This window comes from Coregonus lavaretus (assembly GCF_964263955.1).
Source record: "Coregonus lavaretus genome assembly, chromosome: 1".
Lineage (NCBI taxonomy): Eukaryota > Metazoa > Chordata > Actinopteri > Salmoniformes > Salmonidae > Coregonus > Coregonus lavaretus.
In genome coordinates, this window is record NC_139988.1 from 29,502,042 (window position 1) to 29,522,182 (window position 20,141).

Consider the following 20,141-nt stretch of genomic DNA (forward strand, 5'->3'; position numbering starts at 1 on the left):
ACATGAAAAGGGAAGAGAGAGAAGTCACCACCGACCAGGGTCATTGGTCATCTAACTACTCCCTGCCGTAGCTTATTTTCTGCATCTCCACATTCCTCCACCCTCCCTGGGCCAGCACTATAGGCTCTGTAGCCTCTATCTCAGCCACAGAGAGAGGGTTACAGCTGGAGATAGGGGTCGAGGCCGCAGGCGAGAAGACAAATAAACGGGGGATTTAAGGGCCAAGTGCCTCTGTTCTGTTTTCTGGTTGACTGGGACCTCACACAGGAGAGGATGGGAGCAGGATAGGTACTGCTGCCTAGAAGAGTTCTACTGAGATTACACTACAAATGAAGGCCATTCCTGGGGCATAGTCCTTTGTCTTTTGTAAAATAGACTAATGCTGATGAATATCATGGTCATTTAATAATACCTTGCTAGTGACAAATTGTCACAATCACTCCACAAAATATAATGAGACCTTTTGTGAAAAGTGGTATAACTGCAATCCATAAAAAAAAGTTACGATGATCATCAACATTTTAATACAGAGAAAGAAACTCACCGTGGCGAGTCTATCCCGCTGTCTCCCATGTTGCTCTGACTCTCCCCCGCCTCCCCCATTATCTCTCCCCGTCCAGTTCCACTGGGCATGACCATACTGGCGCTTGAGGTCTGAGGGCCTCCTCTCTCCCCCAGGGTCTCAAAGCCACCCTTTTCTTCCTCCTCCTCTACTCCGCACCCCCAGTGAGACGACTCCCTGTCCCCCTCGTCTGCTGATTTATGGAGGGTCTCAGCATCCGACTCCACCTCACTGGTCTGGCAGTAGTCAAAGATGCTGCTGTCTGCCGCCTCAGGAGGCGCCAAACCCTCTAGAGCTTTCAGGGAGAGGATGGAGTCCTGCCTTCGCTCCCCCGGGATTGGATCTCCTCGTCTGGGGATGGGATCGCTGTGGGTACCTGGGGATGGGTGGCTGCGGTGGTTAAGGTTAGAGCCGCTCACCCTGACCCACCTCTCCTCTTCCTGGCTGTGGGGGGACAGAGGGGGGTCTTGGTGGATGGTGGAAGAGTGTTCCTCCGGATAAGTGCTGTTCCAGTCTCCTTGGAGGGAATGGGGGTTGGGGCAGTGGGGTTGGGGCTCGTGGTAAGGGGAGTTAGGTTGGTCGTGGTAGTGGGTGATAGTGTCTTGGTATATGGTCTTAGGATCATGGTAGAGGGATTGAGAGTCATGATAGCGAGACATGCGTGTTTGATAGACCTCTCTGTTGTCAATGACTCCCTCCTCACTCAGATACAGAGAACTACAGGCATCCTCATCTTCTTCCTCTGCTCTCTGGTAAAGCCTGTGATCATCTTCTATAAACTCATCACTCTCTATCATAATGCCATTCCTCTCCACTACTAACCCATCACTGTCCCTCTGCCCATGCCCTGGACTCCTGTGCTCTCTACTGCCACCACTGCTGTGTACCAGCCCATGCTGTTTGGGGGTGGTACTGCAGGCCTGTTGGTGAGAGGAGAGCAGGTCAGGCCTGTGGGTTAGGTCTCCCTGTGTGTCTGTGTGTTTGAAGGAGTGCCTGCGATGCACAGCAGGCTTTGGCCAAGGCATGGCCTGGTCGTACAGGTGGGCAGGGACTGAGTTATAGGGATGGGTACTAGGGAGGTTGGCATCAGAATCCAGGGTTTGGCTTGTTACTGCTGGGTGTCTATGGTCCGTTGTACTGCCATATTCTACTTGCTGTGTCGTCCTATGCTTTCCTTCCTTCTCCTTCCCTCCCTCCTTGCTCTTCCTCCCTCTGTTCTTTCCCTCCCTCTGATATCTAACCTTGTCGTCAATCCTTAGTGTGCTGCTCTGGGGGTAGGACGAGCTGTAGTCTAACGGTAATTCTCTGGGTGGTTTGGTGTCAGAGAGGGCCAGGAGGAGGGGTTCGGTGGTGAACCCCCTCTCGTGGAGACGGTCACATGACCTGTCCTCGGCTGTACGAGACTTCCCAGCATGCTGTGTGTCAGCAGCAGTTGCTTTCGCTTTGTGCGGGTCCCAGGATTTGGAGCGGTGTCCCGCTACTTCTCTCCTCCCTCCCCCTGAAGTCTTTCCCTCTTTCACTTCCTTTCCCTCTCTCCTCCTCTGTTCTTTGTGGGTCATGGTAGGTGCCACAGTCTGGGTTGTGGCTGTATCTTTCCCAGGTGGTTGACCATCAAAGGGGTTGTCAATGCGTTTCTTATAGAGGCTTTTCCCCTCCACCGCTCCTGGCTCCTCTCTGTGGTCTGGTTCATCAATAGGGACCTCTGGTCTGAGGCAAGAGGAGACCAGGTCATCCCTGTCTGGGTCCACATCCACACACACTGGGGCCTTAGTCTTCTGCCTGTCTCTCCGTTTCTCCTTGGAGGAATGGGCCCTCCTCTTACTGCGAGAGGCCTTGGAGGTAGATCGCCTGCCCCCAGCCCCTGCTCCTAGTCCGGCCCGAGAGGAGTGGTGGTGTCTGGGCTTGGAGCGGTTTAGGATCTCAGTGGACATGCCCTTGTCCACACACTTGTCCCCTCCGTCTACCCTGTCCCCCTTGTGCAACCCTCTATCCCTTTCCACCCCTCTTTCCCCTCGTCTTTCCGTTTCCATCCCTCTCTCCCCTCCTCTCTCCTCCAGTTTCTTCATTAGTACAGTGTGGCGTGTCAGGTTGTCAACAGTGAGCTCAGGGTTGATGCGTCTGATAATGGCGTGCTCCAGGTCTCTGGGCAGATTGTTCAGATCCTCCTCGTCCCTCACCGGCCACTCCTCTGGAGGGAACTGACCTGAGAACAAGGCGTACTCTTTCTTCACTTTCTCCTTCTTCCCTCCGTTCCTCCTGAAGAGGCTGAGGCCAAACCTCCTCCCTGGTTTCTCCTTGCCATCTTTGTCTTTGTCCTTACGGCTAGTGGCAGTGGTGGTAGCCGTAGTGGTCTTGCTGACCTCACTAATCTGGTAGTCTGCGGCCGTCGAGGTCGACTGGTGCTGGACTTGAGGCTTGTGGTCTCTAGGCCACTTCAGGCTCTTCCCTGTGCATTCGCTAATAGAAACAGAAACCAAGTGCTGGTCTGGGACGGATGGAGGAACCGTGGCACCTATAGTGGCCGTAGTAGCAGCATTGGTCACGTTATGGGCAGGGGCAAAGCAGCTGCAGGACTTGCAGTGGGTCACCAGGGGGGACTGTGGGTGGCTCTCCAGAGTGTCATTACTGAGCAGGTAGGTGATGGGGGGAGGGGAGGGCAGCTCATTGTCTCCAGACCCTGAGGTCCACCAGCTCTTCTCTCTCACCAGGCTGTTGGTGATGAAGTAGGTCTGAGGAGTGACAATGAAGTAGCCCTCTCCTGTGTGGTAGATCTTCCTCTCTTTGATCAACGAGCCCAGAGCGTTGTACAGGATGTCCTGAGTAGGGATGGTCATACCTGGCAGGGAGAGAGAGAGAGAGGTTCAGCCACATTAGTTAATACAGTTTATCTCCTTTAAATCCCACAAAAGTTACTGTATATCTGCAGATGGACTCAACTAATGTACAGCCAGGCTGAAAACTGCCAGTTGAGACTAAGCATTAGACTTAATACACTAGATATCATTCTCCCCTTTTTGCCAACTACAATTCCCCTATTGCAGGAGCACCTGTGGTTGAATGTACTGTATGTAAGGATATGCCCTGAAGCTCTCCCCATACATCTGTATATGTTACCTTGGTGAGCCTTGGTCATGTGACTGATGAGGGCTTCCTGGTTGACGGTGATGTTGGAGGAGTTCATGTCAGAGATGACACAGCAGAGGACCTCGGCTAGAGGGATGAACTGAGACTGGGGCACTGGAGACATCTGCACTGGGGACAGGTCACCTGGAACACACACACACGTAGTTAGACTGGTGTAACACACACACACACGTAGTTAGAAAAGTGTAACACACACACACCTAGCTAGACTGGTGTAACACACACATACATCTGGGTGATACCCACATCTGTTGATGTTGAGTTTTAATGTAGTAGCAATGTTATGACCACAGTTGGTCTTCATCAAGCCTGTTTTTGCCAGTCAAAATAACTTACTTCTGTCATGTTTGCAACTTTTACTTTGTGGTCTAGATCCTTTTGCCTGTAAAAAATTATCCTGTCACGCCCAAGTTGAGATTTTTGAATGCGGGTGGTCCAGTGAGTAATGTAGACCAGGGCTGACTTCCATTGGAATTCCATTAATACTGGAATGGATTGCGGTATTCCATATATGCTGGGAGTGACCATGGAATGTAATTACTCCCACAGAAGTGACCACAAGTTCTGCCTGCCAGGCTATTACATATCATCTCTATATCATACTGTGTCTTCAGCTGCTAGAACCCGGCCACACACTTTTGGGAATTTTCTTGTGATCCAAGAAACATACCTAAACTAAATGTATGTTTAAAAGAGAGGGAGAGCGAGACAGAGAGAGGGAGGGAGGGAGAGAAAGAGAGCATTTTACAGGCAGTTTGTTCTTGTGCATTGCAAACCATACAAAGCTCAGACCGATCTCACTCACTCTCTCTCACCAGTGGAGGCTGCTGAGGGGAGGACGGCTCATAATAATGGCTGGAACGGCGGAAATGGAATGACATGGAAACCATGTGTGATGTATTTGATACCATTCCACTAATTTACGCTCCAGCCATTACCAAGAGCCCGTCCTCCCCAATTAAGGTGCCACCAACCTCCTGTGGCGCACACACACACACACACACACACACAACTCGAGGGCTGTCTGACAGCATTCCAATGACACGATTCTACAGTCTGGAAGCCACCTCAGAGAGAGGGAGAGATAACAAAAACCATAAAGACCATCTCATCCCCCCTTAAAGGGATAGTTTCAAGTTTTAATGTCACATGCACAAGTACAGTGAAATGCCTTTCTTTCAAACTCAAAACCCAACAATAATTACTAGAAAAAACACACACGAGAAATAAGAATAGGAAATATGAAATACTTAACTTACTTTATTGTGTAAGTAAGCATACTATATACAGGAAATATTTAAAAAGTCAGTTCCAATACCATATGTACATGTGCAGGGATACTGGAGTGATGGTAGTAGATATGTATAGGGGTAAGGGGACTAGGCAACAGGGTAAGATAAGCAGAGTAGAGTCAATATAAATGTATATGCATATTATGTGTGAGTGAGAAAATGATGGCGTGAGTGTTTGTGTGTGTGTTGGAGTGACAGTTTGTGTGAGTGTGTAGGGCCCTGTGAGTGTGCATAGAGACAGTGCAAATATTGAAATAAAAGGTCAATAAAGATACAAGGTAAACTCAGTCAGTGTAGCTATTTTGTTAGCTATTTTTCAGTCATATAGCTTGGGGATAGAAGCTGTTCAGGAGCCTGTTGGTGTCAGACTTGATGCACTGGCACCTCTTGCTGTGCGGCAGCAGAGAAAATGGTATCCACTAGTTCATCTGACTCTGGGGAAGTAGATAAATGGCCTCATTGCCAAAATCCCGAAGTATCCCTTTAACAGGACTGGGCTTATGGGCATACAATGGAGTTTGAGGCAATTTAGTTACACCTTGATTCAAGTTCACAGTTTGGAGTTTTTTCTTTTGCTTGCTCGAGTGGTTATATGTACACACTGCCTAGTGGCTACTACAACAGTTCTTAATATTTAACTATAGGTTACATTATAAGAGGTTAACTCAATCTGGGATGGCCACTTTAGTGCTTTCCCACCCTGAGCTGTTAAATGATTAGCCTACCAACAAGCCTGGTATTTACAGATAGTATAGGTCTACTATTCTTCTTAGAGAGTTGAACTATACCCAAACACAGACAGACACAGGGCAGTGACCATTATCTCATAAAGACCTGGGATATTGGTTTTTACTCACCGACAACACATGCTGTATCGACAAATTCTTGTCAGATATTTCAAGTAGGCTGCATGTATTCGTGTTAGAAAATGTAAGAAACATGTCTGTGGTTAAACCCTGTGGTGTGTATGTATGTGTGTTTCTCCCACCACTCCTTAGACCACTCAGCTAAAACTGTCTGGCACACCTCTCCCTGCAGAGTAAACATTCACCTCCCTCACACACTTGAACCACTTATGGCGGAGGCAGCGAAAATAAACCACTAATCAGATGGCTGCCATGGTAAGGTTAGACATGTATGGCATACATGCACACGCACACAAATACATGCACGCACACACACCTGAGGCAGTCTGAGGAGCCAGAGAGGAAGGGGCGAAGCAAAAGGTTTCACTCTCGCCAAAATCGGTCCAAAATAAGACAAATGCGTTTCTATGGGCTTATTTTGGACCTAAGCCTGCCTTCCCACCGTTGAGACAACGACTCCCATTGTCAGGGCAGAGACATGAGCATCTCGTCATTATATACAGTGTGGGAAAAAAGTATTTGATCCCCTGCTGATTTTGTACGTTTGCCCACTGACAAAGACATGATCAGTCTATAATTTTAATGGTAGGTTTATTTGAACAGTGAGAGACAGAATAACAACAAAAAAATCCAGAAAAACGCATGTCAAAAATGTTATAAATTGATTTGCATTTTAATGAGGGAAATAAGTATTTGACCCCTCTGCAAAACATGACTTAGTGCTTGTGGCAAAACCCTTGTTGGCAATCACAGAGGTCAGACGTTTCTTGTAGTTGGCCACCAGGTTTGCACACATCTCAGGAGGGATTTTGTCCCACTCCTCTTTGCAGATCTTCTCTAAGTCATTAAGGTTTCGAGGCTGACGTTTGCCTTGGCCGTGTGTTTTGGGTCATTGTCATGCTGGAATACCCATCCACGACCCATTTTCAATGCCCTGGCTGAGGGAAGGAGGTTCTCACCCAAGATTTGACGGTACATGGCGCTCTCCATCGTCCCTTTGATGCGGTGAAGTTGTCCTGTCCCCTTAGCAGAAAAACACCCCCAAAGCATAATGTTTCCACCTCCATGTTTGACGGTGGGGATGGTGTTCTTGGGGTCATAGGCAGCATTCCTCCTCCTCCAAATACGGCGAGTTGAGTTGATGCCAAAGAGATCGATTTTGGTCTCATCTAACCACAACAATTTCACCCAGTTCTCCTCTGAATCATTCAGATGTTCATTGGCAAACTTCAGACGGGCCTGTATATGTGCTTTCTTGAGCAGGGGGACCTTGCGGGCACTGCAGGATTTCAGTCCTTCACGGCGTAGTGTGTTACCAATTGTTTTCTTGGTGACTATGGTCCCAGCTGCCTTGAGATCATTGACAAGATCCTCCCATGTAGTTCTGGGCTGATTCCTCACCGTTCTCATGATCATTGCAACTCCACGAGGTGAGATCTTGCATGGAGCCCCAGGCCGAGGGAGATTGACAGTTATTTTGTGTTTCTTCCATTTGCGAATAATCGCACCAACTGTTGTCACCTTCTCACCAAGCTGCTTGGCGATGGTCTTGTAGCCCATTCCAGCCTTGTGTAGGTCTACAATCTTGTCCCTGACATCCTTGGAGAGCTCTTTGGTCTTGGCCATGGTGGAGAGTTTGGAATCTGATTGATTGATTGCTTCTGTGGACAGGTGTCTTTTATACAGGTAACAAACTGAGATTAGGAGCACTCCCTTTAAGAGTGTGCTCCTAATCTCAGCTCGTTACCTGTATAAAAGACACCTGGGAGCCAGAAATCTTTCTGCTTGAGAGGGGGTCAAATACTTATTTCCCTCTTTAAAATGCAAATCAATTTCTAAAATTTTTGACATGCGTTTTTCTGGATATTTTTGTTGTTATTCTGTATCTCACTGTTCAAATAAACCTACCATTAAAATACAAAATCAGCAGGGGATCAAATACTTTTTTCCCTCACTGTACATATCTCTGGAGGAGACTAGAAAGGGTTTGCAAACACAGCAAAGAAGTTAAAAAGCTCATAAATCCTGAAACACACACAAACATGCCCAATGTGAGGTGTGTAACTGATATAACGTACTGTACATCTTGTCATTCATTTTGCTGAGCTTTTGTCTAATGAGATACAGTATGTTAAGCAGAGGAATTAAGCTGACAACAACAAGGCCTTTTATCAGTCAGTGTTAAGCCACAGCAGCCACTTATCCACAGCCCACTAGTGGGAGAGGTATGTTCTTACTTCTTAAACATCCTGATCCTGTGATAAGGGAGGGTACTGAAGGATTGTGGGCACAGCCAGACAACATCTTCCTTCAACCCCTAACCCCCATACACCCTCACCACTGACAACAGGCTGCTTAACGCTCAGTCTAATCCTCAGAGCTGATGTCTCACTGAGTGTTCCTCCCATTAGGTCTTAACTCTATTGTGCTCACTTCCTAGAGCAATGGCTTCCAGGCTGACTAGCAACAGCTAATGGCTGGGACTTAGGGCTTCCGAATGCCTCGGTTCGGCTGGTGCCTAGCTGAGCTCGCATACTCCCTTAAAAAGACCTTCGCTTGAAAAAAAAAAAAGGACAATAGTACTTTGTCCATATTGAGATGCCGTAGCCAGTATACACTTCCTCAAAATAGTCAGAATTAATCTAAGAGAACTCAAGAAATCTGTCATTAATTTTGACGTTTTTGCAGAGCTCTTAGTCACGCAATTTTACATCTAACTAAGATGTTTGGTGCAGTATTTCTCAAGTGAAAAAATGTGCATGAAAACGAGTCGTCTTTGGTTGAATGATAACAAACACTTCATTGAAGAATCCTTACTGTTGACTAATCACCAACAAAGGGGCGTAGGCTTTCGGCTTGCCTGGAGAAAAAAGGTTGTGCGCACGAACAGCCGAAAAAAAACTTGCCAAAGACTAAAACAAACTAACATTTCACAAAATAGCGTCATAATATACACTACGTTCCCAAAAGTATGTGGACACCTGCTCGTCGAACATCTCATTCCAAAATCATGGTCATTAATATGGAGTTGGCCCCCCTTTGCTGCTATAACAGCCTCCACTAGATGTTGTAACATTGCTGCGGGGACTTGCTTCCATTCAGCCACAAGAGCATTAGTGAGGTCGGCACTGATGTTGGGCGATTAGGACTGGCTCACAGTCGGCATTCCAATTCATCCCAAAGATGTTTGATGGGGTTGAGGTCAGGGCTCTGTGCAGGCCAGTCAAGTTCTTCCACACGATCAACAAACCATTTCTGTATGGACCTCGCTTTGTGCATGGGGAAATTGTCATGCTGAAACAGGAAAGGGCCTTCCCAAACTGTTGCCACAAAGTTGGAAGCACAGAATCGTCTAGAATGTCATTGTATGCTGTAGTGTTAAGATTTCCCTTCACTGGAACTAAAAGGGCCAAGCCCAAACCATGAGAAAACAGACCCAGACCATTAATCCTCCCCCACCAAACTTTATAGTTGGCACTATGCATTGGGGCAGGTAGAGTTCATGAAGCTCCCGACGAACAGTTCTTGTGCTGACATTGCTTCCAGAGGCAGTTTGGAACTCGGTAGTGAGTGTTGCATCCGAGGACTGATGATTTTTACGTGTTAAGCGCTTCAGCACTCAGTGCTCACGTTCTGTGTGCTTGTGTGGCATATCACTTCGCAGCTGAGCCATTGTTGCTCCTAGACGTTTCCACTTCACAATAACAGCACTAAGAATTGACTGGGGCAGCTCTAGCAGGGCAGAAATTTGACAAACTGACTTGTTGGAAAGGTGGCATTCTATTACGGTGCCGTGTTGAAAGTCACTGAGCTCTTCAGTAAAGCCATTTTACTGCCAATGTTTGTCTATGGAGACTGCATGTGCTGAAATAGCAGACTCCATTTATTTGAAGGGGTGTCCACATACTTTTGTGTGTGTGTGTGTATATGTGTACGAACTGTTTCGAATGGAAAACATGCGGACGCCTTAACAGTCTTGTGGGAGAGATGGAGGAAGGGCATTTCCATGGTAACAGAATTGCGCAGAGACTCAGATTTCTCACTTAAATTGTATGCTAAACAAAAATCATTGATTTCAAAGTTTAACAAACCGTACAACTATCAACAAGGACTACGACTAATCCCAAACCATCTCAATTTGGTTGAGGTCGGGGGATTGTGGAGGCCAGGTCATCTGATGCAGCACTCCATCACTCTCCTTCTTGGTCAAATAGCCCTTACACAGCCTGGAGGTGTGTTGGGTCATTGTCCTGTTGAAAAACAAATGATAGTCCAAACCAGATGGGATGGCGTATCGCTGCAGAATGCTGTGGTAGCCATGCTGGTTAAGTGTGCCTTGAATTCTGAATAAATCACAGAGAGTGTCACCAGCAAAGCACCCCCACACCATAACACCTCCTCCTCCATGCTTTACGGTGGGAAATACACAAGCGGAGATCATTCGTTCACCCACACCGCGTCTCACAAAGACACGGCGGTTGGAACATAAATCTCCAATTTGGACTCCAGACCAAAGGACACATTTTCACCGGTCTAATGTCCATTGCTCATGTTTCTTGGCAAAAGCAAGTCTCTTCTTATTATTGTTGTCTTTTAGTAGTGGTTTCTTTGCAGCAATTCGACCATGAAGGCCGGATTCACACAGTCCCCTTTGAACAGTTGATGTTGAGATGTGTCTGTTACTTGAACTCTGTGAAGCATTTATTTGGGCTGCAATTTCTGAGGCTGGTAACTCTAATGAACTTATCCTCTGCAGCAGAGGTAACTCAGGGTCTTCCATTCCTGTGGCGGTCCTCATGAGAGCCAGTTTCATCATAGCGCTTGAAGATTTTTGCAACTGCACTTGAAGAAACTTTCAAAGTTCTTGAAATGTTCCGTATTGACTGACCTTCATGTCTTAAAGTAATGATGGACTGTCGTTTCTCATTGCTTATTTGAGCTGTTCTTGCCAAAGTATGGACTTTGTCTTTTACCAAATAGGTCTATCTTCTGTATACCCCACCTACCTTGTCACAACACAACAGATTGGATCAAATGCATTAAGGAAAGAAATTCCACAAATGAACTTTTAAGAAGGCATACCTGTTAATTGAAATGCATTCCAGGTGACTACCTCATGAAACTGGTTGAGAGAATGCCAAGAGTGTGCAAAGCTGTCGTCAAGGCAAAGGGTGGCTATTTGAATATAAAATATATTTTGATTTGTTTAACACTTTTTTTTGGTTACTACTCATAGTTTTGATGTCTTCACTATTATTCTACAATGTAGAAAATTGTAAAAATAAAGAAAAACCCTTGAATGAGTAGGTGTTCTAAATCTTTTGACCGGTAGTGTATATTTTGGTTATTGAACTACTGCAAATGAAGTGGATTTACACCCAGTAACATAATTGCGGTAACCATTGGTGGAAAAAGTACCAAATTGTCATACTTGAGTAGAGGTAAAGATACCTTAAAGAAAATGACTCAAGTAAAAGTGACAGTCACCCAGTAAAATACTTCTGGAGTAAAAGTTTAAAAGTATTGGTTTTAAATATACTTAAGTATCAAAAGTAAAAGTATAAATCATTTCAAATCCTTATATTAAGCAAACCAGACGGCATGATTTTTTAAATTTACCGATAGCCAGGGGCACACTCCAGCACTCAAACATAATTTACAAACTAAGCATTTGTGTTTAGTGAGTCTGCCAGATCAGAGGCAGTAGGGATGATCAGGGATGTTCTCTTGATAAGTGTGTGAATTGGATCATTTTCCTTTCCTGCTAAGCACTCAAAATGTAAGGAGTACTTTTGGGTGTCAGGGAAAATGTATGGAGTAAAAAGTCCATTATTTTCTTTAGGAATGTAGTGGAGAAAAAGTACAAGTTGATATAGATACACAAAAAAACTACTTACACTACCGGTCAAAACGTTTAGAACACCTACTCATTCAAGGGTTTTTCTTTATTTTTTACTATTTTCTACATTGTAGAATAATAGTGAAGACATCAAAACTGCTGCAAAGAAACCACTACTAAAGGACACCAATAAGAAGAAGAGACCTGCTTGGGCCAAGAAACATGAGCAATGGACATTAGACCGGTGGAAATGTGTCCTTTGGTCCGGAGTCCAAATTTGAGATTTTTGGTTCCAACCGCCGTGTCTTTGTGAGACACGGTGTGTCCAAACTTTTGACTGGTACTGTATATTAATTAGTATATGTAAAGACAAGATTAAATCAAGAAGTCTGATAGGTAACAATATTAGCCTATCACTTGTGAATTATATATTATCACTTGTGAATGATGCCCAGCATAAGAAAAAGCCTTTTTTTGTATCACAAAAGGTTTGTATCACTACTGAAGTGGCCAAATAACTTCTTAAAATTAAGCACATTATTCCGCTTTACAAGGGGTGTAGAGCCTAACTGGCATACATAAGCAACACGTGAGTTTCAAGTTTGGGGAAGATAATTTTCACCATAGAAATGCACCTTTATAATAAAAGCATTACATGCATAATTGCATTTGGGGTCACTTTTGATGAAGGTGTTTTCCGCAAATGGAACATTCGCGCTTATAGCCTACTACCATGTGCTAATTGCTGAGCTTATAATGTGAAGAAATAGCCTAATAGTTTATCAACATTTTAAGCTAAACGTTCTGATCTGTTGTGTCAGCCACATTGCATAAACAATTTTTTTGGATGGTAGTGGTTGTATTAATTTGGGATCTATTGCATCCCACAACTGTCCCAGACTATGATTGGAATATTTATTTCTCGCACAGAATATAATAGGTCGACTTTTGTACTATGGGGATAGTAGATCGACATAGGCTAGTGCTTTTTCTGTTCGTTAGGCCTACTCATCTTGTTGGCTGATAAAAAGTAAATGTGGACAGTTCTTCCAATATCTTCAATATGCACCTCGGAATTGGATAAGGACGCGCGCAGTTGCGTCCCCGATGTGTCTCTTCACTTGTAGCTTGTGAGAAAGACTCGATCACGTGATGGAGAGCCCTGTGAATGAGAGGTGATTCAGAGCGCGCAGCACTCAGGGAGAAGGGCACAAGGCATGGATTTTTTTAGGGTGCATTACGGCCACACAAAGGGGATGCCATCGTGAAATTTGAGGCATTATCAAGTGCTTGTGAAATTGTGAATGAGTGACTGATGTAGTGTGTACAGCCTGCGCAAAAAAAAAAGCAGAGCTCATGCCTTTCAAGCAACGTTTAAAAAATCATAATTAGAATGTATAAAAAATCAAAACGTATAGCCCAACATTTGTAGAACAACTAAAGTTACATTAATAACTCTAAATTAAGCATATAGGAATACCTATTTCTTTGTTAACCGCTCAACACAGAATAGCCACATTTGCGTACTCCCTCAAATAGTTTGGAGAAAATATCCTATTTTATTCAGCTTTGTTCAATAGTATTCTTCATACTAACCCTAACCCTAGGTATGACCACCCCTCAGTAATAGACCTCAGTGCTATAGCTCTTTTCTCTCCAAGGGGAACATTACACCGGGACACAGACATTAAACCCTTTGTCAAACGCCACATCAATACCCCTCTAGGTACCATGGCAACGGCACGCTGTGCCATGAGGAGTAGAGACAGCATTCTAGTGGGTAGAACAGGAGACGGAAGCAACAGGAATATTAGAATTCTAGACTTAGAATAGGCTAAGAGAGTACATTTAGATTTTATGCACTAAGTTGAACGTTCCTTGGTGTTAGTTTAGAACTATGTCAGTTAGGGCTGTGACGGAAAAAGTATCGCGATATTGGTATCATGGCAAAAATGTTAACACAAAGCAGACCTAACTCTTTGGTCCTTTAAAAACCTGCTATATGTAAGATATTGTGTGCTATAGCTTGGAAAATAAATAAATGTGACTCTGGATGACAACATAATGATGTTTGTTTCCAAAATTAGGGCTGCTTTCCTGAAGAAGTTAAATCCGGTTCGTGTTTTGTTTCCTTGCCACGCTACTAACGAGTATCGCGAGTATGTACTTGTAATGGTATTAATGTACAGTACAAAATCGCTTAGCAAAACAAGCAACGTCAACAATCACCTCATCTAGGCTATATTTACTCTCATACATCAAATAGTTTGTCATACTAGAGTAAACATGGACAGAAAAATCTAAATCTCACACTGATTTTGAAAGAGATTGACAGACAGTCTAGCCTGTCTCTCTCCTATCACTCTTCTGCCTGGGACCGAGGTTGATAAATGCCACATGTATTCTATTCAAATGGCTGTGCTTCTGCTGTGTGCCGCTGCTTTAGCCCACCGGGTCAGTCGCATGAGTCCCATTAGATTAGGCATGTGATTACATTACAGCCTAAAGGTCTAAAAACACATCTTACAGCCAGGCCCCTTCTGACTGCCTACACAACAGCAGAGATAACACTGGGTTAGTCTGTAGTATTTACCAAACTACCAATAAGGGACATACTGGCTTAGAGATATCCATTCAAAAGGAAGACACACAGGCCCTACACGTCTGGAGTCAGCCCCGTTGCCTGTGTGAGCTTCATACTCAAATCATTGGAGCCATTAACTTCCATACGCTCTATTGATATCATTCTTTCTTACACACAGTCTTTCTTGTCCCTTTCTAATCTCCAGATCCTAACGATGTGGTCCTCATTCCACCTCACGTCCAGTCGTCCACACACACACCCCCTTCCACTAGGTGGTCAAACACGAACAAAAGCAAATAGTTTGTGTGCGAGTGAGTGTGCACGTGTGAAATATCAGCCCCATACTGCTGTTCTTTACGTTTCCGTATACCTAGTACCTCATCAATTGAAGATCAGTTAGGAAGTAAATTGATAAGTGGGACCATGGCCGGCATTTTGATATGCATTTTTCTGGATTTTGTTGTTGTTATTCTGTCTCTCACTGTTCAAATAAACCTACCATTAAAATTATAGACTGATCATTTCTTTGTCAGTGGGCAAACATACAAAGTCAGCAGGGGATCAAATACTTTTTTCCCTGTAAATGGTGAAGGATGTCTGTTGCGATTTTCTTTTATTACCACACCCTCCCAGACACTCTTCTTTGCCTTTGTGTCCTTGCTGGGCTTACAGGGCTCCCTGCCACACCCTCTGGTGTGTGTGTGGTGTCTTTACGAGCAGAGTGTCAGTGGCTGTCACGGAGGACACAGATGTGGAGCCAGCAACCGTAAAAACAGACCCATAAAGACACTGAAAAGAGTCCTTTACCAGCCCAGCACAGATGTGGAGCCAGCAACACATGCATTCAAATCACTGGAGCCATTAACTTCCATACGGCATCCCGGTCAATGTCATCCCATCTCAGCCTGACTCTCTCTGGAGTCTGCCCTTGGGTTCTTCTTTTCTCAGACACTAAAAGGCGCATCTCAAGAATCTGAGTGACTTCCTCTCCTTTACTGATGTGAAAGAGCTGGATAAATGAAAGTAAAATCCCAGTAGACATCATCCACCATACTGCTTTCATTTATCCTGTTTTCAAATCACGTTGATGAATATGTAGTGTTTCGAAACGTTTTCTTAAGGACTGAAACAGTAGGAACCATTTCTGGAATTTTCATACATGACAAGCAAAATGGCCACTACAGAAGTGAATGATTCCAACCCAATTATATCCACTTTACTGTGCCATAAAAAGGCAACAATCAGTCCATGAACACTTTGTGATGACTTAACAGCTCCATTGACTTCCAGCAGTAAACTCAGCCTTCCCTCCTTCCCACCCCTCCCTACGGGCTTAAGATAAATATTTCAGTAGAAACTAAAGGTTTACTATCTCAGGGCATCGGTGTTTAAACATAAAGTAGAAGGCTTAAGTGGGAGAAAATAGCAATATTATGACTGCACCCTCATAGTAATCACAGCTTAAGGAAATGGCTGTGCTGGCAAAGTGATAATGATTACTACAAGCTGAGGTTTGAGGAAACAGGTCATAGAATATCTAATCATGGGTTAAGTAAAGCTGTGTGAAAGTCCATTAATCTTGGATGAAGATTTTTCAGGGGCAGGACAGGAAAACACAACAGAGAATGAATATTCACCACACATTAATGCATTGTCTGAACAGATTGAACTGGAGTTTTTTACCCATATCCTGTTAAGTGTATTTGATTGGTATTGAACCTTGTTTATCAGCTCTCCACGATTCAAAAGCTTTCAGTCTGGGAGTGACAGTTGACTTTCAGTCAATACTCAGTTTACAATCATGAAGTAAGGCAACAACCCATTAACTCTCACCAGCCTCCTCTGTTACATAAGACACAGACTACACAGTGAGATCAGATGGACGTTTACCACAGTGGGGAAAGGTGAAAGGTCATTAAAACAGGATACAGGGGCACTGTGGAAGGAGAAAGCCACCAATACTTAATCCTGAGAAGGCCTTGCTGTCATGGACAACACCAACAGACAGACAATAGGAGCTTGGGCATAGCCTATTTGTCAAACTGACAGAGACACCCACAGACAGCGTTAGCTATCTGAGCAAATAGTGAATAAAACAGAATAAAAGACGAGAAACCAGACTGTTTATGGACGCCCGACTCTAACTCTACAGCCCTTTCAGATTCAAAACATCAATTAATCAAAAATAACATTTTAACTTTTGCCAAAAGTTATTAGGTCATTGTTTTAAGATGCAGCTGAGTGGGAACAGAGGCATGCTTTGTCAGGAGTTCAATCACCATAGAAACACATATAGAACTGTGCCACACACTGACTTTAGGTCAGAAATCAAAAGGAAAGAAAGAAAAAACAATCCATCAACACAAAACGCCTTGTACTGAGATAAAGTGTCCAAACCAATACATTACATTTATGTTCTGAAGTCTCAAAGATATGAGTCTGTGAAGTGAACATCTAACCACGTTTGTTGACTAAAGACCCAGACAGCTGACTTCATACAAACAGACACACTGTTGTATTGAGATACCAGAGGTGCTTTTCGGCATAAAAAATAACATTGTGTAGTGCTGCACGGTATATCGGTACCCAGTAATATCACGTTACCAAAACGTCATGATACCAACATTTTAGAATACCATAGTACCGTTTCATATGATACTACCAACTTTTTCAGCCCTAGCAATCTAAAGAACACACTGTTTATGAAGTCAGTTTTGTTGATAAATTCAGTTGAATTTAAGCAACAGCCACTGGTGTCTTGTATGGGCAGAGCCAATAATATCCACTTCACTTTCATGCGCATATCACTTGGCAGCTGTAGTCAGCCAGCCGCATCCCCTACCAGCCTTCAAAGCAAACTTATGCTTGATTCAAAAATGTGGTCGGAGGCGCCGTATGGATGGTGTGACGCAATTGCGGAGCCTCAGGAGGCATGCAGAGGCCAAATGGAGCTCCGTACTGCATCGCTGTGTGCATCCGAAATTCTTTAACAATCCGCAATGCGAAGGGGTCCGTATAGCTCCGCATTGACATGATTGGTTGACGGTAGGTGGGGGTGGGAGATCCTATATAAATACAAACTCACTTCCTTGACAACTTCCTTCACAACAGCTCCGCGCTGCTCCGCAAAGCGCAAAAAGTATGTTTGCGTTGACTTCTGCAGAGGCCATATCACCGTAAATACTGCACGGCCAACGCAGACGTCGGAATGACCATGTAGCACCTTCCACTCACCTGCTTCTCTCCATCCGCTCTTCATGAAGAGTCTATTCCTCTGTCAGTTCAAAAAGAGCACAGACCAGTCTGAGTAGACTTTGCAAGTTCACCGTCATGCAGCCTCAGTGTCAGAGAGGAGAAATGGAGCACCGCTTGGCGACAGGCATGCTTGCATGCAGCTTTACAGCATAGAAAACGGCTTGTCTCTAGCCTAAACGGTTCAAAACATATGACCCATATTACCGGAGATGCCTTTTTTTCTTTATCGAGATTCGCGCGCATGTTATATATTTTCACAAACCATGTCTCGGGCATTGTCTCGGGCAATTATTGGTTTGCTAGGCCTCCCGAGTGGTGCAGCGGTCTAAGGCACTGCATCGCAGTGCTTGAGGCGTCACTACAGACCCGGGTTCGATCCCAGGCTGTGTCACAGCCGGCCGTGACTGGGAGACCGTATGAGATGGCGCACAATTGGCCCAGCATCGTCCGGGTTAGGGGAGGGTTTGGCCGGCCGGGATTTCCTTGTCCCATCGCGCTCTAGCAACTCCTTGTGGCGTGCCGGGCGCCACCAAACTGATTTTGGCCGCCAGCTGGACAGCGTTTCCTCCGACACATTGGTGGGGCTTGCTTCCGGGTTAAGCGACCAGTGTGTCAAGAAGCAGTGCGGCTTGGCAGGGTCGTGTTTCGGAGGACGCATGGCTCTTGACCTTCGCCTCTCCAGAGTCCATAGGGGAGTGGCAGCGATGGGACAAGACTGTAACTACCAATTTGGATATCACAAAAAGGGGGTAGAAGTACAAAAAATCAAATAATAATTGTGGTTTGATAACAAACAACGTTGTTCAGTCATGTTACCTAGCTAACAACCTGGTAACTTGACAGTGGGTTTAGGCAAATTTGATTGGCACAGTAAGAAAGGAAAAGGCTCTGCTACTCATGAGATGAGCTTCAAAAGGTAGGATTCATATAGGCCTAAAATCTATTTATTTCTGGTGCTCCTTAAATTCTGTTTGGTGTCTAACGTTTCAAAAGTTGGGAGCAGTGTGTGTATGTTGGAGAGAGAGTGGTGTTTATGAGAGTGAGGGAGAGAGAGAGTGTTAACTAAAGCGTAAAGAAGGTTTCATGCAGTGTTTTCCCGTTACTGACACAATGACATGAACAGTGTGAAGCTAAATTCAATGTATTGAGTAGAAACGTGAACAAGTGTCAGAGGGATGGGGTGAACAGGATGCTAGGCCACTGATTTTTTTTCCACCGTGGTATCGCAATACTACTCGGTATCGTGATACCTGGCCTGGTATCGTATCATTTGTAAAATTATGGTATCGTGACAACACTAATTTTGTGACAACTGAAAATAAATGCATCATTATGACATGTCTTCAGGATAAGAGATGTGAAGACGCTGACCTCTTTCTAGTCAGTCATCAACACACTAAGGGACAGTTTCCTGGACCTGGATTAAGTTTAGTCCTACTCCTGCACTAGAAAGCATGCTTATTCCTCACTGCATAAGGAGTGTCAGGAAATGGGCCAATCGTGACCAAAATCCTGACACTTCATTCTCCAAACAATGAACCCTGTAATGCTCCTAGGATGTTGGAACCAGACAGAGTAATCAGGTGTTGGACTGAAGACAGATAGTCATGTAAAAAAGAATAAGCCCCTATTTTGTGCCGGTTCCCAAAGTGCTCACTGTAACCTGAAGCTCAGACAACTTTTAGATCCCTCATCACTGTGATACATTGACCATGGAGGCAGGTAGCAGATAAACATTTTGACTACATTCTGATGTTTTTTTAAATTAAATAGTGGGAGGAAGGTTGGCATTCGTTTATAAGCTATTATGTGATATTATAAGGGGTGGAGCATGGTTTAGGCCTAGTCATTAAAACGGCATGTTGTGGTTAGAATGCACAGTGCCTATGTCCTCTTAGCATGACTGTCTAGTGACCACCAAGCCCAGAGGAATGCAGAAGTCTTCAGTTTCACAAGCTTCCCTTCCCTGGGAAGTTTAGAAGTTCCAGGTGTTTCCAGCACGCTCCACCCAAGGAACCTTAACCCCCCTGAGAGTGAGTGATGGTTCACAAACACACACACTCCTACTTTTACCCCTGGGAGAGAGGGATGGTTTATAGTGCTCCCACCCGCTCTAATCAAGAGTGATGGTGGGTGGGTGGGTGGGTCATTGAGCCCAGATGAAAGCCATTTCCTCTCCAGTCTAACCAGGGTATGTGCAGTAGGCCTAGCAGACAGACTTCTGATGCTCCAACCAACTTAACCAAAGACAAAAACAGTATTTTTCAATTAATTATTATCTTAATCCATAATATAATAATACCAAGCAGTGTTTTTATCTCCAAGCATGTGTTATCAGTGTTGAAGCTAAGACAACATCCCCTCAGGAAGCAGAAGCTTCAATAATAACAGAAATACTATAATATTACATCACCTGGTGACCTCCATCTCTGACCAGCAGTCAGAGAATAAGGTTAAAATCCAATAAAAGCCAGTGTGAATAAGCTGAGGCGTGGAAGGTCTGTGTGTAATTGTTGGCTGTGATCCAGTATTGTGGGTCAATAAATGGCCCAGTATATGTGATTCACCTAGGGAGAGTTTCCTGCTGAATGGGAAGAGG

General features: G+C 44.6%; 1 protein-coding gene across 1 annotated transcript in view; it reads right to left on the reverse strand.

Annotated features, from left to right (window-relative positions):
• stox1 (storkhead box 1) overlaps positions 1–20,141 on the reverse strand; it is a 37,061-nt gene that overhangs the window by 1,204 nt on the left and 15,716 nt on the right. Inside the window, exons 2-3 of the mRNA XM_084161027.1 lie at positions 3,677–3,829; positions 545–3,398 (exon numbers count right to left, since the gene is read on the reverse strand). Of these exons, the coding sequence (XP_084017153.1) occupies positions 545–3,398; positions 3,677–3,829 (3,007 nt within the window). The remainder of the gene's footprint in view (positions 1–544; positions 3,399–3,676; positions 3,830–20,141) is intronic.